This window comes from Musa acuminata, chromosome BXJ2-1 (genome assembly GCF_036884655.1).
Source record: "Musa acuminata AAA Group cultivar baxijiao chromosome BXJ2-1, Cavendish_Baxijiao_AAA, whole genome shotgun sequence".
Taxonomy (NCBI): domain Eukaryota; kingdom Viridiplantae; phylum Streptophyta; class Magnoliopsida; order Zingiberales; family Musaceae; genus Musa; species Musa acuminata.
In genome coordinates this window covers 3,555,755-3,580,040 of record NC_088338.1, presented here as the reverse complement: position 1 = coordinate 3,580,040, position 24,286 = coordinate 3,555,755, and the positions used below count along the sequence as shown (strand labels likewise).

Genomic DNA, 24,286 nt, shown 5'->3' with positions numbered 1-24,286 from the left:
TTAACCGTCCAAGGCTCCGATTGTTGGAAACGTGAGATCAAATCTCGAGCGTCCGATGTAGAGGGGACGGTGGAGGATTTTGATTCCGCGTCAGCGAAACGGGCTTGATGCTGATGCGTGAGTGAACTCCGCAGCACAGCCACAGACGACAAGAATCTATTTCGACACCCCAAAAAGAGAACACAGATTTGAGGCTATGGAAAAGAGCTGCAAATAGCTCACTGCAACAAACATGCAACATCAAATGCACTAAGACAGATGCACGGCAAGCCATCTTGCAGATCCTAATCACTACACAAATCTATAGTAACACGAGTAATTGAGGTAAAAAAAACACCAAGTACAACATGTCTGCAAGTCAAACAGACTTCCAATATTTACCCAAACATCAGATGTGCATAGGAGGTTACATGATTGATAAATCTGCGACAGATCATAAGAGAGAAATGAAACCGATAACCTGAAGCTTCCATGACTTGCTGTAGGTAGATTACATATTTCTTGTTCATGTGCATAGTATTCACATGATGAAGCAACCCTTCTGCGACTTCCTTTTCTTCTTCTTCTGCTTGGGTGGTTGAAGTACCACTTTGATGGCTGCGTCAAAAACTCCCTTGACATTCTGCACAGTGAATTTGGCATGACGGTGGATATAGATGAGCAAGATATCATTATAAGCTTTAAATGTATGGTGAAGAGGAAGAACATACTTGCTGGGTCTTTGAACTGCATTCGATGTAGGCAGGAGCACCAATTACCTTCCTCAACTCTTCCCCCTTGAACCGTACGAGAATTACCATAAGCAATTCGGCAAGGTGATATGGTACAGTAGAAGGAAAAAAGAAACAACAATTCAGGCTGCAGAATTTGCAGCAACTTGTACCTGTGCGGTGCTTATTGGTACAGCACTAGGGTGATCTACAAAAAATTGCGTGTCATCCCGGAGATCTGCCAACAAAGTCATGCACAATTATTTGCAACAAACAAAAAAGCCAAAATCCACCGAACATGATCAAGTTAGGATTATAATAGTGTGAGCGAAAAATAAACTACAGGAGAATGACTAACCAAGCAACATTCTTTAACACAAATTCCCTGACTCGTAAGTCATAAGAACAGTGTTAAAAGCTGATCTTATAAATCTGTCAACAGTCAAAATGCCTGACAAAAGAGGTGAACCTGTATGCCATTCCACCATCCAAAGACCGGTACGTATACAATGCTGAGAAACACAGAGTCTAACTGAACACCCTTGATTCTGAAGTTTCAGAATACATGTAACATGCACTTACAACGACTTGATTAGTCAAGAAAACCTACCTTGGGCTAGTGGGATTAGACTAAGAAGTGCAACCAATTCTATATTTCCTAACTTTTAGAGCCCCAAGGGGATCCAAGAGCCTAAAATCCTTACCTACAGAACCATGCACGAGAAGCTCCAAACTTCCAAATTAAACAAATATCTCTTGGTTTATGTATTTCTTCAGAATCTAGATATGAGATCCAGCATCTTTACAAACCTCTTATTATAATCATTGTCTTTATGAATAATGTAAAACACAATAAACAATTAGTAAATAGCATGGTTACTTCTGTTGATGCAAACCTTCAACATGAATAGGCACCATTGTGCATCCAACTCCGGAACTAGAAGCAATAGGATCTTCAAGTTTCCAACAAAGCTGGAGCCATTTGCAAACTCAAAAGCAGTATATCAAAGACCAATACACACCCATTTAACAGGATTTTTCACTAGTGGGATAATATCTTGAATTATTTCTCATTGCTCTCGCATATTTTAAGTAAAATATGATGAGCATAAAACAACAACTATAGCGCTTCAAAGTGTTACTAAATTGTTCAGTGTTCAGTGGAAATCTCTCGGAAACCCAACATCACCAGCATAATCTCCCCTCTTCAGTCGTCACCGGAGTTAGTTGTGCAACATCATGTAATTCTAGTCACATCTATCACATTAATATCTCAACTGTCTCTGATATGATTACCCAAAATGCTTATTCTTATTGCCTCAGAATTCAGAATTTGACCGAGCATTGGTCCACATACCTTGCTTTTATACACTTGATCAGCAATGAAACCAGTTATCTTATTTCATGTGAAAAAAATAACATTCTGCCAGTAATAAATCAGGTTTCATTATTGACTTTCCACGAATGGATCATGTAAATAGATTACTTTCTGCTAGGAAGAACTTGAGCTCTATAATTAATTTTTCCACAAAAACATCATTCAAATGCTCCTCATGCTCATAACCTAAAATGCTTTTCTCCAAGATGCCAGCTACACATTGAACAATAGCTGCCTTCAAACTTCAATATGAACAACTATCCTTCTATAATCAATAACTGTTGATGCCAAATGGTGACGGTGGATAAAGTTTTGTTGAGGAACTTGTTTGCTCAATGAATGACATATTTCCATGTTGGCAAAATCTTCACATTCACGGTTCCATCATTGTACCTATAATAATTCCGAACTCTAAAAATAGGAAACCAGACCAAAATCAAAGATGGCCATTAAGATGCTTGGCATGGTAAGTTAAAATTTGACCTGTTCTGGAGTCAGTTTGAGTTCAACATAAGCATATTCTTCATTGATTGTAAGCTTTAAACCAACACAGCCTGACCTAGATAACCTGCTCACCCGAAATAAAGCAAAGCTTACCTTAACCTGCCCACTTCACCTGATCTGATCTAATCTATTGAATAGGTTAACCTCCCTTGAAATACAGCAAAGCTTTCCTTAACCTGCCCACTTCACCTGACCTGATTTAATCAATTAAATAGGTTGTTCCAAGATAAAGAGATCCTGACAGCTGGTGTGTTAGGTTGAAAGCTAATAGGATTGTGCTTGGACTAGCCCATTATACTCTTATTATATGTATCTGAAGATGCAATGAATGAAACTTTTTTCATGAAACAAAGAGAAGATTGTAGCACTGAAGCATGTGTTAATTGTACGGGGATTTCAGTAGAAGAAAAAATTATTTACCATAACTAAGGTAAAATTGGAAGGCATTCAAAGCATAGACAGAACAATAACTTACAAACCTTACAAGTAATTGAATATAAAACAAAAGTTAACAATTAAGTAAAACTAACATGCATAGAACTCGGGCAAAAACCTTCACTCCTTGTTTTATCTAAATCTGGCTGTACAGGAAGATGGTATATGTGCAATACCAAATTGAATCATCAGTATTAGAGCAAAGACACTGCTTTCTCCAGTGTTGTATGGAGAGAAAACAAATAGTGAACTGGAACAAGGAAAGTCAATCGGATACTTATTGAGTGATATTTGCAGCCATGGGAGATATACATGAGCATTAGCCACTACAAGTTCTTTCCAGTTAGCAAGAATGCAGAAGAACCATGTCATTGTTACTTACCTTTAACCATTCCAGGAAAGAATAGAATACAATATATGACATCATAAGCTTTTGAATCTAACCCCTACATATATACAAGCTACCTTGTTTATGAAAAGGGCAATTAAAAGGCTAAAATAGATTATTCTGGCCATCATCAAAATGTACTTGCTATAGTCAAGTACAAGGTTTAGATAACAGTACTGAAAACCGGATCGGAATCATATTACACTCATACATAACAAGCGATATGGTATAGCAAAGCATCAGTGAACTAGTAAAATAAACAAAAAAAGGTTAACTGTCAATACCACCAAGAATGGTCAGTACACAACTATATGGATTGAAGATTTGATATTGAATGGTCAATTATACGTGGTTATAATGGAATCATAACATGGACTTTTGATGTTTCTATGTTTTCATTTGAATGCTCTTGGCACTATGTGATGCAACAACATAATCATAGCAATAAAAATATCAACAACTTCATGTGTGAATACGTATTACCTGCTTCACACAATAAAAATTTAAAAGACAGTATAACATGTATCTGATATTGATATATGTATTGGTATAGCCATAAAATTGACCGAAAAGATCAAAGTCAAAATAATTACCAAGCTTTGTTCCAACAAGAACTATGGGCACACCAGGCGCATAGTGCTTCAATTCAGGAATCCACTAAAAGGTGAAAAAGGAACAAACCAGATAAGGAAAAGTGGAGAAGTAGTGAGTCGGCAGAGAAAACCAAGTTTGACAAAGCAGAAATTAATATTCATGAAAGAAAAGGGATCAATCTCTTGCCTTCTTAGCCACATTCTCATAGCTGGCTTTACTTATGAGAGAGAAGGCCAGCAGAAAAACATCTGCACCCCGGTAGCTCAAAGGCCTTAGTCTGTTGTAGTCCTCCTGGCCTGATCCAATAAAGAATAACATCACATCGAGTGCATTATAATGCAAATGAGGGCCTTATTACAGAAGTAAAAAGTATGAAACAGGTAATCAAGCAAAAGAAAATGCAAAACATTACCTGCAGTATCCCACAAACCTAAATTAACTGTGTTGCCATCGACCACTACATTTGCACTGAAATTGTCAAAGACCGTCGGGACATAATCCTGTCATCATAAAAATAGAACTTATATCTAAGATTTACAAAAAAGAACCATAACCACATTTATCTCTCTAAGCTATAACCAACAGCAAAAAGTTTATAGGGAAATTAAAATTATGTCCAAATTAAATGAACTTCATAGGACCAGATGCTTCAAAATGTTGGCATGTGGAATATCATATCCAGGACCAGGAAGAAAAGAACTAGGCTCATGTCTGAAAGCAATTACGAAAGATGGTTCTTTGGTGCATGATGCATAGCTCCACAAATCCAAATTGATGCTGAGGCTTCGTACAAAGCATTGTCTCGGATTCGACACTCGTGAAACTCGATCTACAAACATCTCACTAAAATATGACCTGTCTGGACATGACTGACATGCTCTCCAATAAAATGGAGTTAGGAGATTGTGCTGCAGAAACACAAAATCCACGAACCATTTTTTCTTTTCCTGGGATCATTGCCAGAAAAGAGAAACAACAAAAAGAAGTTTTTTTCTTGTGAGTACATCACAAGATATAAGCATCGGCTAAAAGCAATAGCATGCTCATGATATATTGCACATTTAGTTAAATAGGTATTCAAACCGGATAAAAAACGTAGCAAACAATGGAAGGATATATTTTCGAAACACACTGCCTTAAACAACACGAAAAAAGCATAAATCCTCGATTCGAGCTCCCTCCCTCCCTTCTCCCCTTCCTGAAGATTAGACCCGAAAAAGGACGGAAAGCCTGCAATTTTCTCCCAGAAGCACACGCAAACCATCATGAAGCACCTAAAATATCATAAAAGATGGGATTTTTCGGCACTCACCGTGGGAAAAGTGTTGCTGGTGTACGATATGAGCATGCAGGTCTTGCCGACGGCGCCGTCCCCCACCGTGACGCACTTTATAAACCTGGATGCACTCATCTCATCGGCCGGTGCCTTTCCCCCCACAAAACGCCGCCTTTCTCTCTCCTCCTCGTCCGGTGAGTCCTAGTCGGCCTCCGCGCGGCTCTAGCTAGTGCACATCTGAAAGCGCCAAGAGGAAGCCCCACATTGCTCAGCCGACCCAAAGGCTTCCATCGAGGACAAAGGGGAAAGAAGGAAGCAGCCCTAACCCTATCTCCGGAGGGAAAGGAGATCCACAAAGAGATCAAGAGATCACCTTTGGGTTCCCTTTCCTCCTCCTTCTCGCCCCCTGTTTCTTTCCCCTAAAGAAAGGGCGAGCAAGATAGAGAAAGAACGAGAGAGCGACGCACCTTCGGCTGTCGGGGGTTGTAAAAAAATCCTTCGCCAGAAATGGTGCGGTTGAATCGGTCGCCGATAAGAGGCAGCGAGCGGTGAGGAGATCAACAGCGTGGAAGGGAAGAGGATATGTATATTTGGGAGTTGTGCTGTGAATTATTCATCTACAGAAGCAGCACTAAATGTGTGCGTGAGAGAGAGAGAGACAGAGAGAGAGAGAGAGGAGAAGAAGAAGACATGGAGAGGGAGAGCGAACGGAAGGCAATTGACACACAGTTCAACGCCAGCTAGCATCATTACGCCTCTTCTTCTCTTCCGTCTTCCCCACAAGTTGAGGAAAGATTGTCTGTAATGTTTTCTCATGGGAAAATGATATATATATATAGCAGGAAAATATTTATAATATTTAAGATTTATTTGATTAACATCTTATTAATTTGATCTGATTTTTCTAGCAAAAATAATCAGTATAATACTACACAGTTAATAGAAGTTAGAATTTAATCGGTGTAAAAATATCTCATACCTAATTTAATATAAAATAATAAAAATTTAGTTTTTAATCTCAATCAATAAAGTTATACAAAGGAGTGAGAAACTTTGATGGTTGATAGTGAGGTGTTGGATTAAATATCATGTTCACCAATTATACTTGGCAACAAAATTATTTAGGCAAAATTATCTGTATATCCATCTTTATATTTATATGTACTATTGTTAAATTTATTAAGATTAAATAGGGATTTTTTATTTTGATATTTTTATGTTTTTTAAATAAAATAAACATGTAAATTTAAATCAAATTATAATATATTTCTTCAGCATATCACTGATGCTTTACAATTCAAAATTTTACTTTCAACTTTGCATCAATCCTCCAATTGATTTGATCATTCAAATATCTTCCCAACATAGTTTTACCGTGACCTAAAGGATTTATCTCAGAGTCATTACTTATTTTTCTTAGAATATTACTTATTTTAAGTATGTTTTGTGATTCAAAAATTTAATCACATATAACCTTTCATTCATTAGAATATTTGAGTAATTTTATCGAACATCTCATATTAATTTTATCGAACATATTTGAATATTCAATCCCTCGAAAATTTGATTTTTATTATATAATGACTTTCGAGATAGATAAACTTGATTTTATAATGTGGATATTATATATATATAATATTAAAATATATAACTAAATATGTTACGATCATATATATATATTGTAATTGTGATACTAATTAAATATACTTGCTTGCTCTCTCGGTAAGCAAATAAGTCATTTCATGCTTGCTTATTTAGGAGGCATGAAGAGTTTGATGGACAGTGATCCTCCCCACCTAAGCCTCTAATTGGAACTCTGTGGTCATCCATGACAACAAGTCTCACCTCATAACACCATTTCCATTTTCCAATGTGCACAAATCTTTCATCTTGACCATACAAATATAAATATACAACATACAAAGTAGAAGAAGACATGCAAAGATTAATTGAAGTATTAAGTTACAAAAAAATAGGAACATAGAACTACATAGGAAATAATTAAATGATTTACAATGAATGTAATAGTGCTATCATATGATAACATCAAGCATGTATTGATAAATATTCATGAGAATAAGGAACAAAATCTTGCTTCATATATAGTTTACAACATATCTACCACTTCAATGTCATTTGAGGCAAAGAGTATCTCTTACCTTTGACTACTTGAGAAGTTAGGAGGGACTTATTTATGGTTACCATACCATATCATTTCTCATTCACTATAATTATTATGTTAGAAAGTAAGGGCGAAAACTCAAAATCTCCCCTCTATAGGCACTTATTAATTAAATTAAAATATAAATTAACAATTGTAAGAGTTTCGATTGATTGACTTCTTGGATCCACATTTACACAAAGTTTTAATAATTTTAAATATTTATTTTTTTTTATTTTTTTAAATACTAGATCGATTATGATATCAATCAATTATTTGATAACAAATATCACGATTCGACTTGATCGAATAACTAATGAGTCGAATGCATCAAAAGTCGTACGTGTCACCGAGAGATTTCATTAACCATTATAATAAAGATCTCCAAATTAGTAGCGTAGTACACAAGACTACACTTGCTACCGAGACAAAGCAAGCTCACGAATCATCATCATCTCCATCTCCATCTCGACAAGGAAGACTAAGTCCTCAAGATTCCATCAGATCGACTGTTCATGGTGGTACTATCAGCAACACTCTCCATCTGCACTCGATGAGACCGCAGAGATCAATCCTTCTTGCTCTTCCGGGCGCACTTGGCCTGGACTGCGAGAGTGGCCGTCGTCCCCGGGCACGCAGCGTCCGCGCCGTATGCCTCCGCCGAGACCGGCAGTGCGCAGGACTCCTTCCCCAAGCAGGCCTGCCATGGCGGAACAGTACGAGTCAGTGGGAGAACAAGCTGGCGTTGGTGGCTTCCATGGAGACCATTACCTTCTCGACCACGCTCTTGGCCTGCTGCGTGTGGCAGCTGCCAACGGTGAAGTTGCCGCACATGCCGTCGGGGTTCCCGAAGCTAGCGAAGACGATGGAGCGGATCACCTTCTTCTCCCCGCACTTGAGGCGGGCCTCCGGCTTGGCGTCGCCCACGACGCTCCGGATCTGGCTGTCCTCCCTCGACCACGTCCCGATCTGCGCCGGGTGCTGTGCCGACACGAAGGTGCAGATGTTGTCCCGCTTCACCGTTAGGATCACAATGTCCTTCGGCTTCCCCCCGTGCTCCTCGAAGACGACCATCAGGTTGTTCTTCGGCTTCAGGAACGACCGCGGCACGTGGTAGCTGCAACATGCAGCGTCTTAACACTGTGAGCTTGTTTGTGCATGGCGACTAAGAGCTTGATGATGATGACTTACATTGACTGAGAAGCCTTGCCGAGAGGACTGAGGTAGGAGACCCAGAAGCGACCGATGCTTTCGCCATTGATCCACACCTGTCCTTTCCCCATGGAGTTCATGTCCACGGCGACCGGGTCGTTCCCCGAAGGAGCATCGAAGTATCTCTGGGAAGGACCTCATGTCAAGCACGGTCTACTGTGATCGAACAAGGATCATCTCATCGTTTACCTTGTACCATGTGACTGCAGTGTCACTCTGAGCCTCCTCCCACTTGACAGCGTTCGCTCTTTGCTCATCGAAAATGCCCAGATTCTCTCCGGTCAATCCAACCTGTAGGGCGAGAAATCCAACTCAATTTACAGTTTTGACTCCGGAAACTATAAGGTTGCACGGTTCTTCATGTACCTGGTGCCTCCACAGATTCTGCGACAGATCCAATGTGCCGGCATTGAGACCTTGGATGACGACGGTATGAACACCAGAAAGCCTGTGTTCCAAGTATGCTCCACTATCCTTCATGGAGGAACCATCAAAACTTGAATCAGTAAGACATAATCATGCTTTGTCATGCAATCTAGTTCATCCTGTTTTCGATATGGATTTTACCGGCAATCCTACTGTCAATCCCAGAATGGCTATCTGGTTGACTCCTGCTTTCAGATCCATCGGCTTCTGGAAGACAAAACTCTTCTCGATTTTGGTCCCATGTCCAGATCCTGAAACAAGTATCAGATACGAACATCGTTAGAAGACGCATCATGGTGTTTCCCAGAATTGGTTGTTGAGGAACAAAAAGATGATACCTATGAATTTGCCATTCACAAAGGCATGCATAGCATGGCCAAGGTTTGATACTTGGAGCACAGGGCGGATGTCATGTCGCATAGGTAAATCATCGTCGTCCAACTTGAAGCTGAATTTTTATGAGGAGAGAAAATGATCACTAATTACATAGCATTCAGCTAACAGTTAGTCACGTTAGCGACAGCACGCATAGGATTAACATTCTTGAAGTAATCTGAATGGTCTTTCAGACAGGAAATCCAATCAAAGGATTTCGATATGCTTAATTTGATGGCATCCAAACCATCTCCAGTCTCTTGAGGTTAAGGTTACAGTTACCTTGTTGTGTACCAGAGATAATCTGTGGTGTCCTTGGTCATGTTCAGAAGTTCCAGGGGCCCTTTTGCTGAGACATTGGCATCACGGGTGGTTGGAATATGCTCTGTGTACATCTGCCACTGGTTGTTCTCCTTTGTCGCCTTCGCTACGTCAAATGTCCTGGCATTGTGCTGAGAATTAACCTGTCAAAATGCACAAAAGTTACGCTACTGGCAATATTCTGTCGCTGGTTCTTGATAGTATTGCTGCAGAAGAATATGGTGCATGGTATTCGTGTTCTGTTTACCTGCTGACTGTTGAACACAACGGTCTTACAGTCTGGGAGGATGCTGATGGAGTGGCGAGGCAGATAGTACTCCACACCTCGGAAATTCACAACACCATCCTTTTTCGCATTGGTATTTGTTAGGAAGGCAACACAAACTTTACTCTCAGGTATCTCATACAATCTAGCCTGCAAGTCCAAGAACTCATCTTATTGCAGCAACACAGTTTGTTCATTAGGCAAGTACTTCAGTCATCAGATCCAACTCTTCTCTAAAGGTGAATAGGATCCAAGTGCTGATTGAGCTTGATAAATGTCACTCTGCTTACCTCAAAACCAGCATCAAATTTTTGGACAGAAGGAGTCCCCCATAGCAATCCCTTCCTGCACAACTTCAGCGCATTATGTAAGTCCTTCAGATGGCCCCATTTGGGCTCTTTCTGCAAACCTGAATCATGATAAAGCGGTAGAAAGAATGATTTCAGAATGAGTTAGACAAGGAAACCAAAAGGACAAAGAGATCAGGGATGAAGGTTCCTGGAATCTGACCATATTCATCGAGTGGGGCTTCATCATAGTATCTAGTCATCACAAAGGCAGCACCAGTCCTCCCAAAATTGGTTCCTCCATGATACTGAATACAGCCAGATGTTAGAGGATTACATGTTTATTCTTATATTAGACATGATTTCAGAGCAAAACTCCATACCATGTAATAGTTTGTGAGTGTGCCATTCTTTGAGAAGAAGCGTGCCACAGAGTATGCCAGATCCTCTGCTGATCTTTGAGATGGTGGGTCACCAAATACTCTATATCTGAAATAATCAGAAAGGATTTTTTAGCACAATGCAAAACCAAAATCAGATTCCCGTGTGTCAAAATGAAGGAGCTACTTAAAATCTAAGGCACTCAAATCAGATTCATTTCTGCAATGATGCAGACCATTTTAGAGATAATATTTGTTCTAGTAGTTGTTTTTTTCTTCTGAAAATCACATTTTTGTGTGTTCACTGGAGTGACAGGAATTGAACAGAATCGATACCGAATGCAAACTTACTGAGCAGTCCAGTTTTCAGTCCACAAGGCAGGCTTGCTCGGATGGTTAGGCCCTGCAAAAGTATCTCCACAGTTCCTTCCATTGCATGCGTTGATCTACATGTGACACGATGGTAATTGGATCAGACAACTACATGGTCATTCATCTTTACAACTGTGAATTTTTTTAGCATCCATCGGTATCATTAATCTAAAATTTCACCAAATTGAATCCAATTGAAAGAACATACCACTGGACCAGGAGCATTGTTCTGTTTGCACATCACCCATGGGACTCCGACGTTGAGCCCAACAGCCATGTTACCGGCCCACTGAATGTAATCAGCGCCACCTTGGAATGCCCGTGCCACATTGTTGTATTCATTCTCGATCTATTGCATTCAGAGTCATGCAATGATTCAGTCAGTAAACTATCATAATTGAACAGTGAGGTAAATGAGGAAGCAACCACGAAAAGAAGGAAATGCAAATCTTGAGTTAATTGAACCTGTGCTAGAATGATGGGACCTCCTTGAGGGGCAAATAGCTTCTCATCGTTCATCTTTTGCACAATCATCTTTGTAAACCTTTCCATATGGGACTGCATGAACAAATCAACAACTTTACCAAGAGGAGCTTAGCAACATGTCAATGGTTCTTGGCTTATGCATTTATACAGATAGCACACGAATCACGTATGCTTGGTCTGACTCCAGGCGCTGAAAATAATTAGAGAGTGCAATTACCATGTAAGGTTGGTTGTTTGTTCGGAAAGTGATGTTGGAGACCTCCCTGAGCCAATAAGGCAACCCTCTGCAATATATCAGAGAAGACAGCATTAGAATGACACTGATGGCCTTTGTAAGCAATGTAAACAATGCCAAAGCAGCTGCACAAGAAAAGCCCACTGCTACACACCCATGATTCCATTCTGCTTGAATGAAGGGGCCGATCCGAAGGGTCACATACATCCCGTGCGCTTGCACCAACTTGATGAATTTCACCAAGTCATATCTTCCTTCGAAATTGAACTGTTGCAAGCAATCAAATTCTCAGTTCAATGATCTGGGGCATGGGTTGGTCTCCGCAAAGGCAGCGTGCGGGTAGCCTTACCTGGCCATACAAAGGCTCATGGGCGTTCCAGAAGACATATGTTTGGATCGTGTTCAACCCGCCTTCCTTAGCCTTCTTGATGATGTCCGGCCACATCTGATCAATTAGAAGAGATACTTCTCATGAGCACCACAATAATCCCAACAGTTTAAACCATTAGGAAAGGACCTAATCTACATTGAATTATAGAATCCCCTCATGTGCAAGTCGGATTATGAGTAAAACTGAAACCAAATTCATGATGTAATCGAATTAAAGAATAGCATTGCACAAATATATATCAAAGATTTTAGGAAAGGATACATTCTGATATCATCCCAAGCGAATGATGAAGGCCAACTAGAGAAAGACATTGTAGTGTGTTAATTAAATATCAGATGGAATCGAGAGGAGCAGATAAAGGCTTCGATCTCATAACCTAATCTGATACCATGATGATGATTTTAATTGGGGTTACCAATATGCTTTAAAATCACTAATAAAAATTTGGAATTGGATGACTAATGATCTCAAGAGCTTAAACAATGTCTTGAAAATGGCCCAATCTCTACCTCAGGAGTGCTTCGAGGGTAATGGACCGACCCCGAGAAGAGCAGCTCTCTCCTCCCATTGATGATCAACGAGCGGCCGTCGTAGGACACCCCTTGTTGGTCGGTGAGTTGGCGGGCCGCGTCGGTGCTGGGCAGGACGAGGAGGAGGAGGAGGAGAAAGAAGCACGCGAGAGACCGCGTTGCCGCGGTCTCCTGCAGCGCTGCCATGGTTCTTCACCTCGACGGGGAAACGTGGTCTCGCCCTGGCTCGTCGAACGGAAGCAGGAAGGTGATGCTAGGCTAACGGCGGAGGTGGGCCGCGCTCCCTCTTCTTTGCGGAAGAGGGGCGAGAGGAAGAGATCCGGATGCACCCACTCGGGTAGGGGAGGAGGGGGCGAGGAGTTTAAAGAGAGGAAAGAGGGGAGGAAGGCGAGGAAGGCTCGGTCTCCGGAGGCCGTGGGGAGGCCACGAAAAGGGAGGAGAGGCGTCCAAAGAATGGCCATTTGCCATTGCTCGGCAGCGTTGGGCTCCGGTCGATGTGGGAGGCGGGAATCGTGGTGACGTTGACGAAGCCTCGCTTCCTCGAAGTGCAAATCCCATGCGTCCATTGAAAACGTCTATTCCACCATAAAAATTGATCTAAACCGTTCGTATTTTTCAAATAAAGATAAATATCATTAAACTGATTTTAGGATTGAATGGTTGAGATTAAAACTTGTAGTGAGACGGACGATTTAGATGAAAACTCATACCACTGTAATCCTGATCTCATTAATCTCTCTGTTCTAAATAAAAACTCCATGTCATAAAATTGATTTCATCAAAATTCATAGCTTTTGTTCAATTTCTTTAATCTTAACTATATTATAGCCTGCCTTTGGTTCTGTATGCTTTAGTTTTAGCTGTTAAGAAATGTTACTTCTGATCATACGAAAGATGTCAATGATTAATGTGCATAAGAAAGTTTAATAAATGACTTACATAAAGATTAATGTTGGATAAGATTCTCGATATGATTCTTATGACTCTTAAATCAGTAATAGAATAAAATAAAAATATTTAAATAAATAATAATTGATCTCAATTAATATAATTTGATGAAAACTTTAAGAAAAGACTTACACAAAGATTAATGTCGAATAAGATTATCTGATTCTTATAACTCTTAACTCAGGAATAGAATAAAATAAAAAAATTTAAATAAGTAATAACCGATCTCAATTAATATAATCTGATGAAATTTTAATATAAAATATATTTTTTTTCCTATCACGGAGCCCTAATTGAAATAAATATTTTTCCTATCATGATCTTATAAAGAGATTATAAGATTTAGGTCTTGATCCAACGCATAGCTCACATATTCTTTATTTCTTATGAATTTATCATTAATACCCTGAATTATATAAAATAATAATAAAGCTTGATTTTGAAGCTCATTTTATATTTTAAAATATAAAAGTTAGCTTATCAATTCATAGACAATGATTCCTATACCAAACTAAAAGTATGCATTCTTCACATGGGTATAAGATGAACCCCATTATGTCTATATTTAGTTCGATTAAGATAAAAATAATAATGTCATTTGGTACATTATGTAACATAATGTACATTTGGTGAGGGTTAATGCCGGTCTGAACCCATATAAAGGAAGAGATTCCTTTGATTCCCGGTCTGATATTATACACGGCCATAGAAAATGGTTACATACCATTTTTATCCTTCTTTATATTGTGAATTATCACTCTTAATACATTTAATGCAAAGATTAATGATGTCATTAAATTGTGTTTTGTCGTAAACATGGGGAAGGAGTGTTATCGTTTGGCTCTCTGAGCTGTTTCCCACAACAAAAACTGTTTTCGACTAATTTCTACAACACCAGCATACACAGCATAGAGACTGCAAGGGATCTCTGCTCCTCCCCCAGCATACACAACATAGGACGACGGCAGCCTCCTCCTCCCCCAGCATGCCCCTCCTTCTCTGCTTCTGGATCATGGATCTCTGCTCCCGCAAACCCAACCCCAGCTTCCGAAGCTTGAAAGACACCCCAAACCCCTCACCCCCGCCGCTGCCAATCTCCACCTTCTTCTTATTCGACACCGGTAAGGCTCTCCCGTTCTTCCTGTACCGGATTCCGCACGCGTTGCAGAGCGACTGGCATCACACGTCACAGATCGACAGATCAGCCTTGCCTCGTTCCAAGAACAACACAAGGTCGAAGCGGGGGTAGTAGCAGTAGTGGTACCTTGGGGCCAGAAGGGCCGGCTCTCCAAAGAGGGGTTTTGGTCGTCCGGCAATCCGCACAGCACTTCAGCTGGCAGTCGCTGCTGCTTGCATCCATGGAGGGCTGCAGATCGAACGGAAGCAAGAAGCACAAATCCGACACGAGCCGTGTCGATCGGGAACAAGAAACAGGGAGCAAGAGAGGGGGCTCACCATCTCGTGAGTTGGATCATCCATCCTACCCTGTGATCCGTTGAATCATCAGGCCATGATTCGTCTGCCGATCGCCAATAGAACTAGCAGCTGAACCCTCTCCGATGAAGAATGGAAGCCCTTTCGAGACTTCTCTCTTAAGGGAGATCATCTCCCAGGGCGGAGTGGAGGGAAACAGAGTCCATCACCGGGTGCCATGAGAAGGCTTGCGGCACAAGCTATCGCCGGGGGCGATCGACCGACGGCCGGAGCAACGCCACCTGGTGTGGGGGAAGCCGTCGAATCAACGAGAGCGGGCACGTGTCGTAATAGGGCCGACGATACCCGTAGCCTGTTAACCTGCTCGCTGTCGCGAGGAGCGAGCTGGTGGTCACCGCCGGCCACGCCTCCCTTTGCGGCGGAGGAATCAGGAAACGACACAACTGCCCTCGAAGAAACGCGGAGCATCAAAAGGACGCCACCTGAAGCGTCCTTTCAGGTCAATCCAACCTTGCTTAGACTTGTCTAAGAATAGGTAAAGGTTCTTCCAAGAGAGGGGAGGCTTTGCATTTGGGCAGTTGCCATGGGTGAATGGGCCAGTACTCGGCGGAAAGTAATCTGGTGGATTGATTAGACGAGTTGTTAAGAAGGGGTAAGAGCACTGTAGCAGTGTACCGTAATATCGCAGTAGCATACTGTAGCACTATAACAGTGCTACAGTATACCCGAGTGTACCGTTCGATATATCGTACCGGTATTAAGCCTAAATCGAAATACCGATATGATACGGTATTGCGAACCTTGATAAGAAGAACACTTAAACAATTTGGTACAAAGAGTTGATGAAATTTTAGATCATACAAAATCTAGATAAACACAATCTAAAAATCCAGCAGCCAATCGATTGCATTAATTCATGCTGACTAACCAAGAACAAACTTCACTGAACTCAAAAAAGAAAAACATGGTCTCACACCATACAGGAAGCAAGAAATGGCATCCTTATAAATAAACTGAAATGAGATATTAAAAAAAAAACCTCTGAAATGCAAAATCATGTCTTCCTCCCTGACATACATAAACTGACAGCAAGAAATCATATAAATCTGCAGAGAACCAAAACATGGCATCTTAAGTAAACTCGACTGTCGGTCCCTCCATGGACGCCTGATTTGACCAACGGGACCCAACTAACAACGTAGCCACTTCGCACAAACTGACTTTTAAGCAAAACCATAGCCCCGAGCCGGGCACAGTCCTTCACTCATTCCTCATAGGAGACCCTACAATTTAAACATAATAGCCTTCTTCAATATGAAAATGTCAATAGTCTTTCAGCAAGTCTCACCTGAAGATTAGCTATCTACCTTTCAGCCAAAGTTGAATCCACCAGAAGGAACTGACTGGTCATTGTTGCCAAAGTCGAATCCTGTTTGAGTAGTATCACCTGGCATTGCATCATCTTCCTCTTCCAACCAATATGTTTCAAGAATCTTAACAGATTTCTCATATATCTCAGTGTTGTCGTGGCTCTGAAAATTCTCAATTTTATCTAAGCCCTCGGCGTCCTCAATCAGCTGGGCATATGGATTAGTGCCTCCAGGAACTCCGAGGTTCTTCTCTGCCTCACCGACCTTCAGGATATTCTCAAGCCCTTCCAGACACACGGTAATGATCCTTGGATCAGGGCAGAGAAGGAGGTCACACAGGGGCTTGATGCAGCCCTGGGAAACTAGATACCTAATACAATATAAAAGAAAGAATTGAATTAAGAGGTAACTTTGGAAAACCTTTACGGGTGAAACACATGTATCATACTTTATTTGTTCATGTGCACCACCGGAAGTAGCATTTGAAATGGCCCATGCAGCTTCTTTCTTTATCTCGAATTCTGCAGTCTGCAGCAGATGCACTAAAGGACCCATGATACCAGCAGCAATCACAGCCTGCAATTAATCCCATAGCACATATTCTTACTCTGATAATGGAGGGAAGAACTCAGGGGAAGGTGATTCAAATTAAATGCATAATACAAGAGGTTTTGTTTCAGATTTAATGGCAACCATTTTTTCACATGAAGATCAAGAAATTAGGTGTAGTCCATCGACAATACAATTTATACAACAGGAAAGGCACAACTGAAGTATGTTATCATTCTTTTGTTGTTGTAAGTCAAACCTGAATTTGTTCCTTGTTTCCAGCTGTGATATTTGAGATGGTCCAGCAAGCTTCCTTCTTGATGCTTTTCTTATGATTGTGGGTCAAGAGGTTCAACAGACAAGGAAGTGCTTGGTGATCTATTACATACTGAAGCAGGAAAACATGAATATCATGAGACAAGAATGTAGCAGAGAAGAGAAAGCATCACAATACAGATCGATTGAGAAACAAGGTTATGAAATATAATCAAAATTCATCCCAGAATTGCTAGTCTGTTAAAATTAGTGAACTCTGAATAATAAGAAATGCTAGTTAGAACTTATCATGTTTCTGCCATGATTCTCTATAAACCATTTGTTTCTGCAATGTGATCATGAATTAATGTTATCTCATGCATTAATAAGTGAACATGATGCAAAAAGTCATAACACTTCAATCACTAAGTTCGCTAGCATGACACGAAAATAAAGGATGATTATCATGCACTAAATGATTTTTCTAATATTATAATTAAAAAGCAACAAATCTGGCAACACAGAAATTTTCTGACCAATTTTGGATGCGAAGAATATCAGACTGCATTTGTCTGACTGGTAACATGTTCAAATAACTCAACTTTGCAAGCCATCATATGCAGTATACTTGCAGAGATAGAGGCCAGGTAATGAGACAACATACTAATGCATGCTCTTTTTCTTAGTAAATATCTTAGCAATTAGAAAATGTAAGCATTAGAGGATAAAAAGAACACAGAAACCTAAAAAATACAGCAAATATATGTACACCTAATCCTCCTAATTAATACCTGTGTTTGCATATCATCTCCAGTGACAATATTACCAACAGTACGAAGGGCTGGAATAAGCACAGAAGGTGAAGGATGCCTACCACAACAAGCACAATAAGGTTTAAGCCCCAAACAAAAACATAAAATCTTCATAAAGGGCATGAGACACATAATACATACATAAGAAGCTCAACAAGGCGAGCACAAACACCTGCTTCAATCACAGCTTGTATTTTGTCATTGGTACCATCTGACAAATATGAAAGCGCCCAGCATGCATCAGTTAGAACTTCCTCATCATTTGAATGAATAAGCCGCTCAAGTGCTGGAAGAGCAGGCTTAACCTGGTCATAAGTAGGGAAAAAAAAAAGTTCAATTCAACTATGAAGCATATTAGTAGACTTCATGATGTGTATGCAACCCAATTCAGACCTGCTCAAATGCTGGTTGTGGCTTGCCCCTGCAGAAATTTGAGAGGGTCCAAGTGGCATTCCTCAACATGGATAGCTTGGAATGCTCATTTAGCTGCAGCAGAAGGGGGATCAATGCGCCACTAGCAAGGACAAGATCTCGGCATCTTGGAGAGTCACCAGCAACATTCCCTAAAGCCCACACTGCCTACCATTCAGTAAGATATACCTCGATAAGCCAAGATGACACAGACAACAAAAAAAACAAAAAGAAAATCATGGAGCTGTTCTTACAAACACTAAGCTATCTCAAACAACTACTTTCAAAGTTTTTTGGTATAAGTTATACCTGCTCCCTGACATCATCACTAGGGGAACTGAGAAGCTTCACAAAAATTGGAACGGCCCCATGATCTATCACAACTTTAGTGTGCTCTGAGGTACCTGAGGCAATGTTGGTGAGGGCCCAAGCAGCTTCAAACTGCAAGCATGATCCGTTGCAAAGTGTATGACAAAACTAGAAACGGATTGAAACAGGGTAGTATGGAAGTTACGAATCCTTGTTTTCATAAATTTAAACAAATGGTATGCTGACCTGAAGTTGCGGATAATCCTCCCTAGTAAGGAATTCCACAAATCGAGGAACCACCCCCGATTGAATAACCTCCTCGATTGGAGGGTTTCTTTCTGACAAAACAAAAAAAGTACTCACAATCAGTATAATTAGTGATCTAGTTGTTCGGATAGAGCATCAGGAATCATATAAAGTAAATTATTCAAAGGAATTCATTCGGTTAAATACCTATAGAAAGCAATTTACGGAATTGTGTGGTTGCCTCCAACTGCAGAGTTCTATCATCCGAATAAACACCCGACACCATAGCCGGAAGGCTTTCTAACTGCAAATTAGCAGAGAGCACATTTAAAGATGACAGAAAAACAAGGGCAATTATCATGATCTCCAAATCCAAATATCCAAAATCCAAAAACCTATCACACACTGGATTTATAAAAAAATAAATCATCATTTCAAATTTCATAATTTGCAAAAGACTTGTTTATTATTTTGAATTCAAAATCCCTATCTTTACAACACTAAATATTTTTAACTAAAAAAAAGATCGCATCTTCTTGGTAGGGCCACAAGTGACGAAAAATTCTTTCATCCAAACCTCGGATCTGTTACAAATTAGTAGGATACTTTAAAAGCAAATATAGGATAAAAACATAACAGTAATTATATATGCTGGTAGTAACCTCTAAAAAAATCATTAAAAATTTTCTAATACTCATGATACACATATCAACAATTTAATATGAAATAACAATATATCAATTTATTATGAAACTCATGTATTAGATAAATAATAATAATTCTTATTTAGTAAACAAAGTTATGCATCAATCACATGCAACACATCACGATGACATGCATACTAGTCATGCAACAAACACGTATATCACACTCAATTGTGCACTCTCCCAACAACGAACGGAGAAACATACTTCACAAGATGGATTCCTCCCAACAACGAATGAAGAAAACCTACATTACACTCCCAGCAATAAATGGACTGGTCTCCCTCACCTGTCCAAGTAGGGACACATTCCTCCCAACAACGGATGGAGGAACCATCTAGCAGCCATATTTGAGGACTTGCTAATCCCCGAATGAAATTTCCCTAGCTACCCTCGGCAGAGATACATAATCATCCATGATCATTCATGCATTCAGAGAAGTGAAATGATAAAATATCATGAAAGACTATGCTTCGTGTATGACCGACTAGACTATATCCATTGGTGGCTTCACACTTAATAGGCCAGTATCACCTTTCAGATGGTGCACTTCCAATGTGGATCACTCAGCATAATCATATAATCACAAGGTAGCAGTCACATTAATATCAACTTAATCTAAAAAATAATGGAGAACCACTAATTATTTTTTAAATCATAACTTCGAATATAACTTTTAAGTTTTTTAAATCATAAAAGCATGAGGTATCAATTTTTTAACAACCTTCAAATGATCTAAACCCTAAATAGCACAGCCCAATTAACTTGAATCAAACTTAATTCAATTAGGACCTAACAAAACTAGTCTTAAATCCTTATTGAATCAATCTAGAATCACCTTCGACTGGTTTAATTTGGATTTGGTTAGTTTCAATTAGGTCAAGTGGATTTGAACCGATCAAATTGGTCTGAAATCACCCTGAATTGGCTTGAACCAATCAATTCGATCTAGTTCAATCATCTAAGGAGCTCAAACCAATAAAAGAAGAGGAAGTTGGACTAGACTACACAGTGTTAACTCGGATTGAACCGACCCACCTGAGCCCTGGAATGGTCACATGCACCATGGTTTGCAGTACCGGTCCGTACCGCCCGGTACGGGCGGTACGTACCGGTCCGCCAGACTTCCGGTACGCGGACCATATGTTACCGTTCTGACACTGTAGCACTGTAACAGTGCTCGGCACGCCTGAATATACCGCTCGGTACACCTGGGTGTACCGAGCGGTATACCGTACCGTACCGGTACCGAGCCCAGGTCGAAACTCCGGTACGGTACGGTATTGCGAACCTTGACGTGCACTGCACATGCCTATCTCAGATAGCAGGTTGGGTTGAAGTGCAGGGGGCCGGATAGAGAGGCAACAACATACCTTGCAGTGGTCACATAGCTGGGCCTTACAAGTTGGGTCAAGCCTCACTCACGGGTTAGACCAAGCCTTACTATTGAACCGAGTTATGCATGGCTTGCAGGTTGGGTCATACCTAGCAACATGGGTTGGGTCATGCCTGACCACATGAGCTGGACCATGCCTGATCACATGAGCTGAATCGTACTTGGCCATATAGTTTGGACCATGCATAGCCACATGGGCTCGGTCGTGCTTGGCCACATAGACTAAACCATATTTGGTCACATAAGCTAGGTCATGCCTAGCTACATGAATTGGGTCGTGGCCGACCATATGAGTTAGGTTGTGCCCGACCATATGAGTTGGATTATTCTTGACCACAAGGACTGAGCCGTACCTGACCACATGGGTTGATCAAACCGATCAACTTGACTCAGGTCAAACCCAAGTTTTATTACCATAATAAGTATTTCATTAAAAAAATTCAATAATACAATATTGATTCATTAAATAGCTTTCTAAATCTATTTTTCATGAATCAAACAATATAATAAATTCATGATTTTAAATTTAAAAATAATTAAACATAAAATCTTACATAATTCCTTAAAAGAAAGATATGCCTATATATATCAATTAAAATTATTATTTAATTCAAAAATAAGAATTTAATAATTAAATATATCTTAAAATTCATTTAAGCTTAAGAGACCATTATAAGTCAAGCATTATCAACATTAAATTAAATAACAACTTTAACATTACAATTAAATGATTATTATTTGTTAATCATAAATTTTCGAAATTAAAATATTATTATATTTCATAAAAATTATAATAATTATAAAATGAATAAAACCAATAAGAAAAGAACAAAGAATCTTACCTCTCCTCGAGAGGTCTCTTCAATCCTCCTATTGCCTGACACGAATGGAGAGAGGGGAGATTATTTCCTCAATCCTCTCACTACCAAGCTCAACTAGGAATGAGAAAGATAAGAGTCCCTTTTTATAAGAGATGCTGAGCCCTCCCCAAAAGACAATATCTAATTTAATTTTCATATTTAATTTATTTTTATTTTATTTAATTGCAATATTTATTTCATATGGTTCGTATCGAAAGAATTACTTCCTAAAAGTCACATCTAGAAAATACATCAATTAATAATTTTAAAATTATTTAATTAATTAATTGATGGACTAAATTCTTAACTTGCCCACTATAATCAATTTTAATCATTTCTTTAACCCTATAGTACAAACAAGTCAATTAATCATTAACTAAGGCAACACATTAATTATAGTTATTTAATTATGGGAAAATATTCAGCCATTACAAAACCTAACCGAGCGGATCCAATTTCCTAGAACACCTACACTAATCCGATCTACCAATCGAACCCCTAAATTGAAGGATCGACGAGAGGGGGATCACCTTCTTCTCGACGGCGGAGGCGTGGATCGGCTGCGGAAATGGCTGCGCCTGCATCCCCTCCCGCCGCTTCTTCTGGAGGCTTTCCTCCCGACGGTTCTTGCGGATCTCCACCATGTTGTCCTCTCTCCGCCGTCGTCCCTCCTCCGCATCGACGGCGACCTTGTACCTGTTTCGCCGGACCTCCACCCGCTCGCTCGGCCTCAGAGACATCTCTGCCCGCCGCAGGCACCGACTCCAACGACAATAATGAAAGCAGGAAGGGATCGGATGGAGCCCTAGAAAGTGAAGATTACGCAGTTCAGGTGAAATCGAGTGACCAATAGGAGAGAGGGAAGGAGTCGTCAAAGCGAGTACGTTTATAGGAGCGAAGGATGACGAGACCGGGGACTACGGCACGCCAACTCCAACGGAAGATTGGCGTAGACTATGCTTCTAGATCTGTGCAATATACCTGTTGGACGGCCAGAGTTTCTTTTCTGGTTGCCGAAAACCGAACCCTAGCGGCTAAGTTGGTTCCAGTTCAACACAGCTCAATTCCGTCGCCACCCGTTTCTGCACTCAGTCTCCGCCCGACGCGAGCCCCGCTAGGCCTCCGACACAGGCCCCACTAGGCCTCCGACACAAGCAAGGTGGTTGACCGGCCGAGTGACGTTAGGATGAGTTGCCTTCCGAAGCAGGCCCGAAGAGTAAGAACAGCGTCATACAAACCCTTTCATAGCTTCTTGTGATTGGACCGCCGACGCGGACCCACGTGACCATCGCTCACTCGACTCGCAAAGCTGGCAGGTGCCACGCGTAACACCCGATCGAGGATGGCACTTTCGACGTCAATAAATGTGGTCCGATGAGCTGACGGCTTAGGTGCCGTCATAAGTGGTATAGTATCACGCCAATTATTTTGGTGTATGTTAGTTAAATTGGTTTACGGAGCAGGGGACCATGTACCGACGCGAGTTCTCCCGGCTTTGGCTTTAGATATCGTGGGTGGAAAATGATCAAATATCAACCGTTGGATATCTGTACTATACAATGGGTATGAACCTGTTACGGTAATCGAGTGCCTTCTTCTCCGGAATTCTAATAATACTAATATTCAAACATAAACCAACACTAGTATCTATTTTTTATTTAATTTTATATCAAATTAATTAAAAAAAATATGAAATATTCATCAGAATTAAGACTTAAAATATGGCAGCCCAATCAACACGAGGAGCAAGATAAAAGCTTCGGAGATAACTAATTCATTATTCGTGGACGAATGATGTATTGTGTGTTTTTTGTGAATAAAATCATCAAGAGTGTTTTGAAGGAAAATCTACGAGCAACATCACATGCGTAGCAGAAAAACATAAATCAATAATTGATAATCAGTCATCATGTCCTATACCACTCGATGTGGCCATCACGACTACTTTATAGCAAATCAGTTAGTGGTTGTAATGAATCGATTATCATTTTCTCTATTGTTTAATGTGGATGCTTTTATACCACTATATTGGGTCAATCACGTTCACCCTCTGTCGTCTAAAGAGGATTGATGAACTAATCGTCGATGTACTCTACCACATAACGTAAACTCCTCAATAATATTATATTAGTTCATGTTGTCTCACCCATTACCGATGCATTTGCCCTATGCTAAGCATCAAAAGGCACATAATATGCCCATCACATAATTTCTCCCTTTGGGAGAAATCGTGTAATACACCTATTTGGAGAGAGTGGGAGCACAA

At 40.3% G+C, this 24,286-nt stretch overlaps 4 protein-coding genes across 5 annotated transcripts; all 4 read right to left on the bottom strand.

Annotated features, from left to right (window-relative positions):
* Positions 1-302: 302 nt before the first annotated feature.
* On the bottom strand, positions 303-6,076 carry LOC135598477 (rac-like GTP-binding protein 5). Its single transcript, XM_065092316.1, has 8 exons — positions 5,753-6,076; positions 5,322-5,522; positions 4,422-4,509; positions 4,196-4,305; positions 4,009-4,072; positions 884-948; positions 711-776; positions 303-622 (listed from the first exon to the last, which is right to left on the bottom strand). Exons 2-8 carry the CDS (start codon positions 5,418-5,420, stop codon positions 521-523), a joined length of 594 nt encoding a protein of 197 aa, XP_064948388.1. The 5' UTR covers positions 5,421-5,522; positions 5,753-6,076; the 3' UTR covers positions 303-520.
* A 1,705-nt stretch (positions 6,077-7,781) lies between these two features.
* Positions 7,782-13,088, bottom strand: LOC135598017 (beta-galactosidase 11-like). Its single transcript, XM_065091543.1, has 19 exons — positions 12,706-13,088; positions 12,155-12,250; positions 11,960-12,072; positions 11,788-11,854; positions 11,550-11,642; positions 11,293-11,433; positions 11,064-11,158; positions 10,716-10,821; positions 10,556-10,640; positions 10,336-10,454; positions 10,028-10,195; positions 9,742-9,923; positions 9,423-9,532; positions 9,226-9,335; positions 9,025-9,132; positions 8,848-8,949; positions 8,638-8,783; positions 8,218-8,563; positions 7,782-8,146 (listed from the first exon to the last, which is right to left on the bottom strand). The coding sequence occupies exons 1-19, from the start codon at positions 12,910-12,912 to the stop codon at positions 8,015-8,017; spliced, it is 2,526 nt and encodes an 841-aa protein (XP_064947615.1). The 5' UTR covers positions 12,913-13,088; the 3' UTR covers positions 7,782-8,014.
* Positions 13,089-14,442: 1,354 nt separating this feature from the next.
* On the bottom strand, positions 14,443-15,601 carry LOC135598476 (GATA transcription factor 16-like). Its single transcript, XM_065092315.1, has 3 exons — positions 15,130-15,601; positions 14,939-15,040; positions 14,443-14,847 (listed from the first exon to the last, which is right to left on the bottom strand). Exons 1-3 carry the CDS (start codon positions 15,151-15,153, stop codon positions 14,554-14,556), a joined length of 420 nt encoding a protein of 139 aa, XP_064948387.1. The 5' UTR covers positions 15,154-15,601; the 3' UTR covers positions 14,443-14,553.
* Positions 15,602-15,990: 389 nt separating this feature from the next.
* On the bottom strand, positions 15,991-23,043 carry LOC103985503 (importin subunit alpha-1b). Of its 2 annotated transcripts, XM_018818211.2 has the most exons (12): positions 22,905-23,043; positions 22,551-22,825; positions 19,268-19,364; positions 19,061-19,152; positions 18,815-18,946; positions 18,488-18,673; positions 18,236-18,399; positions 18,074-18,152; positions 17,287-17,415; positions 16,927-17,054; positions 16,476-16,848; positions 15,991-16,391 (listed from the first exon to the last, which is right to left on the bottom strand). In XM_018818211.2, exons 2-11 carry the CDS (start codon positions 22,758-22,760, stop codon positions 16,479-16,481), a joined length of 1,587 nt encoding a protein of 528 aa, XP_018673756.2. In that variant the 5' UTR covers positions 22,761-22,825; positions 22,905-23,043; the 3' UTR covers positions 15,991-16,391; positions 16,476-16,478. The 2 variants fall into 2 exon arrangements, with proteins under 2 accessions (XP_018673756.2, XP_009401503.2); XM_009403228.3 differs by lacking the exon at positions 22,905-23,043 and having other exon boundaries at positions 22,551-22,887.
* Between the last annotated feature and the right edge of the window lie 1,243 nt (positions 23,044-24,286).